This window comes from Eriocheir sinensis, chromosome 61 (assembly GCF_024679095.1).
Source record: "Eriocheir sinensis breed Jianghai 21 chromosome 61, ASM2467909v1, whole genome shotgun sequence".
NCBI lineage: Eukaryota > Metazoa > Arthropoda > Malacostraca > Decapoda > Varunidae > Eriocheir > Eriocheir sinensis.
The window spans coordinates 7,172,371-7,182,636 of record NC_066569.1 but is presented as its reverse complement, the minus strand read 5'-3'; the positions used below and the strand labels follow the sequence as shown (position 1 = coordinate 7,182,636).

The following is a 10,266-nucleotide window of genomic DNA, read 5'->3' as shown; positions in this document are numbered from 1 at the left end:
ATCGACGAGTCAAAGAAAACGGAGTATCATGTTAACGAGAACGGGAAGAAAAATGGAGTAGGTGTGAAGGAAGAAATGAATGGAGAGAGAGAGAGAGAGAGAGAGAGAGAGAGAGAGAGAGAGAGAGAGAGAGAGAGAGAGAGAGAGAGAGAGAGAGAGAGAGAGAAGCATATTAAGTCGACGAACTGACTGACTGACGGCATGAAAGACGGCCGCTGATTGGCTCATTGTGGGAAGGCAGGCGACCAATCATAGGACGGGAGAGGTTTTTTTTAGGGGAAACCACTTAAATTTTTTCCTTCCTTCTTTCTTTCCTTATCACCATCATCATCATCATCATCATCTTTATGCTTCTTGTCGAGCGTAGACCAAAAATAAAAGAAATAAAGGAAGAAGTCGAAAGATGAAAGAAGAAAAGAAAGAATAAATGAAAAGGAAAATAAGGAAAATGAGAAAAGAAAAAGGAAAGTTGAAAAATTCTTCCGTGTTGTTTCTGTGGACAAAAAAATGGAGGGAAAATGAAGAATAAAAAAGAAGACGAAAGAAAAGAAAAAGAAGAAAAGAAAGAAAGAAAGGGGAAGGAAAAATATATTCCTATGATGTGTCGCGTCTGAGGACCAACAAACAATGTAAAGAGAAGAAAATGAAGAGAAAAAAAAGAAAGAAGCCAAAAGAGAAAAAAAGAAAAGACGAAAAAATCCAAAGACGTCGTAACAGAGGACAAAAGAAGACGAAAAAAGGGGGAAGAGAAGAAAGAAGCAGAAACAAAGAAAGAAAACAAAGAAAGAAAGAAAAAAATAATCAAAGGACACGAAAAAAGCAGAAAGAAAGAAAGAAAAAGAAAGAAAGAAAAAAAGAAAGCAAAGAAGACGAAAAAAGGAGGAAGAGAAGAAAGAAGCAGAAACAAAGAAAGAAAACAAAGAAAGAAAGAAAAAAATAATCAAAGGACACGAAAAAAGCAGAAAGAAAGAAAGAAAGAGAAAGAAAAAAAGAAAGCAAAGAAGACGAAAAAAGGGGGAAGAGAAGAAAGAAGCAGAAACGACGAAAGAAAACAAAGAAAGAAAGAAAAAATAATCAAAGGACACGAAAAAAGCAGAAAGAAAGAGAAAGAAAGAAAAAGAAAGAAAAAAGAAAGCAAAGAAGACGAAAAAAAACATCCCTATGACATGTTTCCGTTTACAAAAAAACAAACAAACAAAAAAAAAGCTTGATGAGTTGGTTCTAAAAATAGTGAAATGTAATCTAGCACCTGATGACTTGCTGTTCTGCTCCTCCTACTAATAAGGGAGTTCAATTAAGGAGAAGGTGGAAGAGGAGGCGGAGGAGGGAAGAATGAGGATGTTAATTAAGAGGGAATAGGAGAAGGGAGGAATGAGGAAGGAGAAAATAAAGAGAGAATAAAGGAAGAGAGAATGAAACTTGAATTAGCAGGAATGAGGAAAATGATGAAGGAAGGGAAGGGAGGAATGAGGAAAAATAGGAGGAAGTTAATTTAGTGAAAGGGTGAAATAGGAGAAGAAAAGAACAAGGGAGATAAGTAAAGGGAATAAGGGAGAAGGGAAGAAAAGAGGAGTTAATGTAAAGAAAAGGGGAAGAAGGGAGGAATGAGGAAATAAATAAGGGCGTTGATTTAGTGAACGTGTGGAATAGGAGAAGGAAAGAACAAGGGAGATAAGTAAAGGGAATAAGGGAGAAGGGAAGAAAAATAGGAGTTAATGTAAAGAAAAGGGGAAGAACGGAGGAATGAGGAAAGAAATAAGGGCGTTGATTTAGTGAAACTGTGGAATAGGAGAAGAAAAGAACAAAATGAGGAAAAATAGGAGGGCGTTGATTTAGTGAAAGTGTGGAATAGGAGAAGAAAAGAACAAGGGAGATAAATACAGGGAATAAGAGAGAAGAAATAAGGGAGTTAATCTAAAGAGAATGAGGAAAGAAAAGGGAGAAATGAGGAAAAATAGGAGGGAGTTGATTTAGTGAAGGAGTGGAATGGGAGAAGAGAAGGAGGGAGATAATACAAAAAAGGAATAAAAGTTGAAACTCATCACATCAATAACTCATCAGCCAATTAGTTTATGGGTTTGTTTTTGAGTAAGTTTGAACATTAATTTACAGCTTGAGGTAAAATTGTTCACAGTGGATTATTTCTCTTTGCTCTTTCATTAATTAGTCAGTCAGTTTGTTGGATCGGTAATTGTGCAGTTAGTGACCTTATCTTTTGACTCTCTCGGTTGATGACCTTATTCGCTGACGTGGAGAATGAGTGTGTGTTTGCGATTAGAAAATGTTATGGTAATGTTGCAGAAAATGTTATAATGTTGTTCCACTTGCTGTTCCTCTTCCTCTTGTTCTTGTTCTTCTTGTTTTTGTTCTTCTTTTTCTTCTTGTTCTTCTTTTTCTTCTTTTTCTTCTAATTCTCCTTCTATCCTTCCTCACTCTCCATCTCTCTTGTCTTTGTTCTTGTTCTTCTTGTTCTTCTTCTTCTGTTTCTTCTTGTTCTTCTTTTTCTTCTTCGTCCTCCTCCTTCTCCTTCTATCCTTCTTTACCATCATTTCCCTCACTGTCCACCTCTTTTCTTTTTCTTGTTCGTCTTCATTTTCTCCCTTTTCCTCCTTGTACCCTTCCTTACCAACACCTCCCTCCCTCTCCACCTCTCTCCCTCACTAAACATTCTCCCTCTCTCCCTTTCTCACTGCAATCTCTTCTTTTCTTCTCATATTCCCTCATTCCTCTCCCTCTCTCTCTCTCTTCTCTCATTCTGCACTCTCCATCCCTTCCCTCTCTCCCTTTCTCACCACGAACTCTACTTCCCATTTTCTCTCATTCCTCTCCCTCTCTCTCTCTCTCTCTCTCTCTCTCATTTCCCACTCTCCATCTCTTCCCACGCTCATTCGCCCTTCTATCCCTCTCTTCCCAGCACCACTCACCCCTCTCCCTCTCACCCATGCTAACCACCCTCTCTCCCTTTCTTCCAGGCGGGCTCTTCCAGTCCCTCGAGATCCTGGACACCTCGGGCACACACTGCTTCCCCGCCATGAGAGAACTGTCCATCCGGTCCGGCAAGGCGTTCCTCCTCGTCTTCGCCGTCAACAGCCAACAGAGTTTCTACGAGGCACAAGCTCTCTGGGACCTCATCAAGAGTGTCAAAGGTGAGGGCTGTAAGGGGCTTGGGACTTGGGGTTGTGGTATCGTGTGAAGTGGATTTTGATGGGATTTTGACTGGTCTATTCTCTTGATCTTGATTCTCAGACGCTTTCGGATCCCACCACAAATACTTCAAGAGATCACAAAGGAGGTTACTCGGTTTCTCAGAAGTGTTGTTCTCCACGGTGCAGAAGCCTGGTCAAACTCTATCACTAGTCTCATAACACGATAACCTCTACAAAAGCCCTGATCAATTCTGTGTGTGTGTGTGTGTGTGTGTGTGTGTGTGTGTGTGTGTGTGTGTGTGTGTGTGTGTGTGTGTGTGTGTGTGTGTGTGTTCAGGCCTGTCCATTCATATAAGTGTGAAAAAAAAAGTAAAAGGAGAAAAAGGAAACAAAAAACTAACAAATGAGAAGAGAGGAAGGAAGGAAGGAAAGGAAGGTTTAGAGGAAGGAAAGGGAGGTAAGGGAGGAGGGAAAACGGGAAGACTGAGAAGAAGAAAGGGAGGATGGAGGTAAAGGAGGAGGGGAGGAAAGGTAAAAGTAAGGTAAGGTAAGGGAGAGAAAACAAGAGAAGGTAAACAGCAAGTGATTCATTAGGGAGAAGGAGGGAGAAAGGGAAGACAGAGAAGAAAAAAGGGAGGATGGAGGTAAGGGAGGAGGGGGAGGAAAGGGAGGAGTAAAGTAAGGTAAGGGAGAGAAAAAAAGAGAAGGTAAACAGCGGGTGATTCATTAGGCGCCAGGTAAGAATGGCACACCTGTCCGGGTTTTTGCAGAAGCTCGGAGTCTTTATTAAGTCATTAGCTTGTTTCCAGGTAAGCGTGGGAGGAAAGGTGAGATAAGTGACGGCTAATTAAACGAGAGGGAAAGTGGGAGAGGGAAGGGAAGGGAAGGGAAGGGAAGGGAAGGGAAGGGAAGGAACGGGATGGAAAGGGAAATGATAGGACGGGAAGGAATGGGAAGGGAAGAGTAGGAGGGGGAGGGAAAGGGAAGGGAAGGGAATGGAAGGGAATTGAAGGGAAGGGAAAGGAAACGAAGGGATGGAAGGGAAAAGAACGGGAAGGGAAGGCAGGGGAAGGGAAGGAAAGGGAAAAGAAAGAGAAGAGAAAGGAAGAGTGGGGAAAGGATGGGAAGGGAAAGGAAAGAAAGAGAAGGGAAGGGAAGGGAAGAGAAGGAAAGGAAAGGGAGGAAGAAGAAAAGGAGTAAGAAGCAAAAGGAGGAAGAAGGATGGAGAGAAGGGAAGAAAGGGAGAAGGGAGCAAATATAGAAGGAAGGGAAGGAAAAAAAGAATATAGAAGAGAAGAGATAATAGAAGAGGGAGGAAAGGCAGAGCGAAGGAAAGGGAGGATAAGGAAAGGGAATAGCAAGTAACCGGAGAGAGGAAATAGAGGGAAAAGAAAGGAAAGGAAAGAGAGAATAGAGGAAATTTAAAAGGCAGGGAATGTTGAGAAAGTAAAGGAAGGAGAAGAGGTAAGGGAGGAGGGAAGGAAGGAAGAGAGGGAGGAGAGGAAGAGGAGGGGAAAGGTAGGAGGGAGGGAAGAGAAAAGAAGCAAACTAAATAATTAACTTTTAAGAGGCCCAAGTGTTGAATTTAAAGAAGGAGGAGGAGGAGGAGGAGGAGGAGGAGGAGAGGAGAAGGAGGAGGAAAGAGTGAGTGGGTGAGAGAGAGAGAGAGAGAGAGAGAGAGAGAGAGAGAGAGAGAGAGAGAGAGAGAGAGAGAGAGAGAGAGAGAGAGAGAGCAAACCACTTTCCACACTCATTCAGTAAATTAGGGGCGTAGGAGGCAGAAAGAACTTCGGGGAAAAACATAATGAGAGAGAGAGAGAGAGAGAGAGAGAGAGAGAGAGAGAGAGAGAGAGAGAGAGAGAGAGAGAGAGAGAGAGAGAGAGAGAGAGAGAGAGAGAGAGAGAGAGAGAGAGAGAGAGAGAGAGAGCTTACTTGACTGTTCTCTAAAATCTTATTAACGTTTGATGATTATTATTATTATTATTATTTTTCTTCTCATTTCTCTTTGACACTTTCGTTTTTTTTTTTTCTATTTCGCCTTTTTATATTATTTTCGTTTTTCCCTTATTTCGTTTTTGGCCTTTTTTGTGTTTTTTTCCCTTTGTCCTTTTCCTTAGTTTTGTTTTTCATTGTTTTCTTTTCTTTTTGTTGTTGTTGTTGTTGTTTTATTTTTTGTGTGGCTACGTTTTCTCAACCATTTCTTTTCAATTTTGTACTTTTTTCGTTTTTCTTTTTTTTTCATTTTTGTCTTCCGTCTTTCTTTTTTTTCGTTATCATTTTTCGTCATTCTTTCGTTATCATCATATTCCGTTGTCGTGTTTTTTCAATTTTTTTCCCCTTTAATGCTGTTGATTGTTTTCTCTATTTCCTTCATTTCCATCATATTTAAGGTTTTCGTCTCTCTCTTCTTCGTTATAATTTCCCGTCATACTCTCGTTATCACATTTCTTTTCCGTCTTTTTTTCTCTTTTTCGTCACTGCATTTTCTTTTATCTTTTGCGTCATATTGTCGTCATTATCACAATCCATCTCGGCTCATTTTCATTTTTTAATCGCTCGTTTCCTTCCGCGTGGCCGGCTCAGAACACACTTTTTTTCTCTTCTTCCTCTTATTTCAGTTTTATACGATTTTTTTTTTATAGCTTATTCAGTATTGTACCCGATTTTTATCTTTTCTTTAACTGTCAACACCTGTAATTACTATTTCTATTTGCAATCACTTCCATTTTCATTCTATTGACACTTTGTTCTTAATTAGTAGAGCCTGTCGGTGTGTGTATAAATCTATTTCTCTATCTAAGTGTATTTTTATCTTTTGTCCCTTTGATAACGATATAGGAATTTCGCTCTTATTTTCCTAATCTATTTTTGTCCTCCTTTATTCCCTTCCTCGCCTCCTCCTTCACTGTCCGTCTGTACGTCTGTCTCTCTATTTTTGATCTCCCATTTTTCCTTTTTAATTAGACGTCCGGGTTCAATTTCTACCTTATCTTTGCGTTTTTTTGTTCGTTCACTTCCTCCTCCTTCTTCATCCCCTTCCTCTCCTCCTCCTTCACTGTCTATCTGTACATCTGTCTCTCTATTTTTGATCGTCCGTTTTTCCTTTTTAATTAACGTCCGGGTTCAGTTTCCACCTCATCTCTGCTTTTCTCCGTTCTTTCACTTCCTCCTTCCTTCTTCATCCCCTTCCTCTCCTCCTCCTTCACTGTCTATCTGTACATCTGTCTTTTTTTTTTTTTTGATGGTCCATTTTTTCCTATTTAATTAGACATCCGGGTTCAATTTCTACCTTATCTTTGCGTTTTTTTTGTTCGTTCACTTCCTCCTCCTCCTTCATCCCCTTCTCCACCTCCTCCTTCACTTTTTATCTATGTCTCTTTTATTTGTCTTTCCTCTTGCTGATCCATTCTCGATAACACTCTGCTAAGTTCTTTTTATCACCATTTTCTTCCGTCCATCCATTCAATGTCTTCTCTCCTCCTCCTTCTCCTCCTCCTCCTCCTTCATCCCCTTCGTTATCATCTTCACTAACCACCACATTTTAAAACACATCCTGATTCTTTTTCTCCTATATTTTCCTTTCCTTCCTTCCATTCCTTCTTTTCTCCTCTTTCGTTTCATTCTGCACCTCCTCCTTCAATTTCTATCTATCTATCTGTCTTTTTTGTCCTTCCTTTTGTTTATCCATTCTCAATAACATACCTACTAAGTACTTTTTATCAACATTGTCTTCCTTCCATCCATTCCATCCTTTCCTTCTTTTCATTCCTTAATTCTTTTCTCCTCTTTTATCCCCATGTTGCACCTCCTCCCTCACTTTCTATCTATCTATCTCTTTTTTTGTCTTTCCTCTTGTTTATCCATTCTCAATAACATACCTACTCAGTACTTTTTATCAACATTGTCTTCCTTCCATCCAATCCATGTCTTTCTTCCTCCTCCTCCTCCTCCTCCTCCTCCTAGTCAATTTTTCTCCTCTCTCCTCCTCCTCCTTCACCCCCTTCGTCACCAGCACCTTCACTAACAACCTCTTCTCTCCCCCTTCAGATGTGGACAACGTGCCGACAGTACTCGTGGGCAACAAGGTGGACGCGGCGGGGGAGCGCGAGGTGCCCTGGGAGGAGGGTCACGCCTTCGCGGCCGAGCACATGCCCTGCGGAGCCTACCTGGAGACGTCGGCCAAGTTCAACCTCAACGTCGATCTTGTCTTTAGAGAACTCCTGGTGCTGGCGTTCGGACTAGGCAAAGACGAGGTAAGGAAGAGGAGGAGGAGGAGGAGGAGGAGGAGGAGGAGGAGGAGGAGGAGGAATAGACTGTGAATAAGGTCAAGGAGGAAGGACGAATAGAAAGAAAGAAAAGAAGAAAAGGAAGAAAGGGGGAAGAGAGGAAGGAAAGGAACGCAAGGGAGAGGAAACAGGAGAAAAGAGAACAGGAGAGAAAGGAAGGAGGAAGAGGAGGAGGAGGAGGAGGAGAAATGGGTTTAGAATAAGGTCAAAGAGAGGAAAGGAAATGAGATAAAAGGAAAAATTAAGAAATACGAAGAAAAGAATCAGAAAGAGAAGGAGGAGGAGGAGGAGGAGGAGGAGAAAGGAAGAGGAAAAAGGAAGAAGGAGGAAGATATGTGTTTAGAATAAGGGCATAATGGCATAGGAAGCAGAGAAAAAAAAGGAAAATAAAGAAGAGGGAAGAAAGGGAAGAAGAAGGAGAAGGAGAAGAAAGACAAGAGGAAGAAAAAGGAAGGAGGTTTAAAGAATGCAAAATTAAAGAAGATGACAAACGAAAAAAAGAAAATAACAGGAGGAGAAGAGGAGGAGGAAGAAGAGGAGGAGGAGGAAGAAGACGGAGGAGGAGAAGAGGAGGAAAAAGGAAGAAGATTGAAGATGACAAACGAAAGAAAAGAAAGAAAACAACAGGAGAAGAAGAGGAGGAAGAAAGGGAAAGAAAGGGTTAATGAAGGGGAGAGGAAGATTTTAAGAGAGAATTAAAGTGAAGGGAAGGAATGTATATGAAGAAGAAGGGAAGGGAAGGGAAGGGAAGGGAAGGGAAGGGAGAAGATGATGGTGAGAAGAGGATGGGGAAGATGAGGTTAAGAGGGAAGTAATACGAGGTCAAGGAGGGGAAGGAGGAGGAGGAGGAGGAGAGGAAGGAGAGTAATAGTGGAGAGAAGAAAGAAGGAGGAGGAGGAGGAGAAGGAGGAGGAGGAGGAGGAGGAGGAGGAGGAGGAGGAGGAGGAGGAGGAGGAGGAGGGAAGGGAGAAGTGGTGATTAGGGAAAGTAAGTGGGGAGTGGGACGAGGACAAGTACGAGGAGGAGGAGGAGGAGAAGGAGGAGGAAGAGGAGGAGGAGGATAGAGTACGCCAGAAGATGAAGGTGTCAAAGATTAGAGAGAGGAGAGATTGAGGGAGATGAGGGAGGAGGAAGATCAAAGAGGAGGAGGAGGAGGAGGAGGAGGAGGAGGAGGAGGAGGAGGAGGAGGAGGAGGAGAAGGAGGAGGAGACTGAAAAAAAATGCTACTTGACATTTATAAAAAGTAGGAGGAGGAAGAAGAGGAGGAGGAGGAGGAGGAGGAGGAAAGGAGGAGGCGGAAGTTGTCAAATGAAAAAAACAACAACAAAGGTCAAACAACAACAACAAAAACAGTGATATACGTGACAATAACACAAATACTAATAACAACAAACAAACTAATCACACAATATCTCCCTCTCTCTCTCTCTTTCTCTCTCTCCCAATCTCTCTATCTTACCCTTATCCTCCCTCTCTCTCTCTCTTTCTCTCTCTCTTTCAATCTCTCTATCTTACCCTTATCCCTTCCCTCTCTCTCTTTCTCTCTCTCCCAATCTCTCTATCTTACCCTTATCCTTCCTCCTTCTCTCTCTTTCTCTCTCTCCCGATCTCAATCTTCCCCTTATCCTCCCTATCTCTCCTCTCCCTGTCTTTCTTACCCAATCTCTCTATCTAACCCTTATCCTCCCTATCTCTCCTCTCCCTGTCTCTCTTATACCCTCCCTTCTCTTTCTCTCTCCCTCTCTCTCCCTTTCCTTCAACTCTCCCCAACAGAAGAAGGAGAGACGACCATCCCGCATCAAGCTCTCCCTAAGTGACCTGTCTCTCACTCTACGCCGCAAGTCTTCAGGAGCAATGTCAACGGGCTCAGGGACTACTCTAGCGACGGTCTCCTGCTTCTCCACCGACGACGAGACCCCCTCCACACCCACCCCCTCCCCACACCACCACCGTGACCTCCACCACCACCTCAAGGCCCACGGTCATCGGAGGTGCAGCGAGAGGGGTGATATGGACGAGGAGGAGGACGAGGAGGCGAATAACAGGCGACAGTACCATCATATTCATCCGAGTTTAATGTCTGGGAAGGAGAAGTGTGTGATATTGTAATGTGTGTGTGTGTGTGTGTGTGTGTCTGTGTGTGTGTGTGTGTGTGTGTGTGTCTGTGTGTGTGTGTGTGTGTGTGTGTCTGTCTAGCATCTGAACACAATCCTTGACATTCTCTCTCTCTCTCTCTCTCTCTCTCTTACACACATACACATATACACACACACACACACACACACACACACACAAACAAACACACATACACACACACATATATATAGAGAGAGAAAGAGAGAAAGAAAGAAAGAAAGAAAGAGAGAAAGAAAGAAAGAAAATGACAAAACATACCACACAGGGTCAGCACAGTATATATATACAAACCTAAAAGTATGAATGTGTATATTTTGCTACGTAGAATGCTCGCTCGCTCGCTCACTAAGAATATATATGTATAGAGATGCTTGTAAATACAGATTATACATAGCCAGCACTTATTATGTGTACACACGAATCTAGCTCAGTACTATATTAATAAACCTGCATCTGTATATATATCTATGTAATCGAAGCTTGTACATAAATAATAATGATAATAATAGTAATAATAATGATAATAAAACGAAGAATATGATTTGATGCTCTGTTGATTCTCCTGTCATAAGAACATAAGAACATAAGAACGTAGGAGTCTGCAAGAGGCCGGTAACTCCAGTGAATCTAGCCCCACCTAATATCACTGTCCATGAATTTATCTAATCTATTTTTTTCAATGTGACGATTGGCACTCA

The 10,266-nt window shown here is 41.9% G+C and overlaps 1 protein-coding gene across 1 annotated transcript in view; it reads left to right on the top strand.

Annotated features, from left to right (window-relative positions):
- Nucleotides 1-9,650, top strand: part of LOC126986306 (ras-related protein Rap-1b-like) — a 26,197-nt gene extending 16,547 nt beyond the window's left edge. The window contains exons 2-4 of the mRNA XM_050842285.1: nt 2,973-3,146; nt 7,194-7,399; nt 9,206-9,650. Coding sequence (XP_050698242.1) covers nt 2,973-3,146; nt 7,194-7,399; nt 9,206-9,541 — 716 coding nt within the window. The 3' untranslated portion in view covers nt 9,542-9,650. The remainder of the gene's footprint in view (nt 1-2,972; nt 3,147-7,193; nt 7,400-9,205) is intronic.
- Nucleotides 9,651-10,266: the final 616 nt, after the last annotated feature.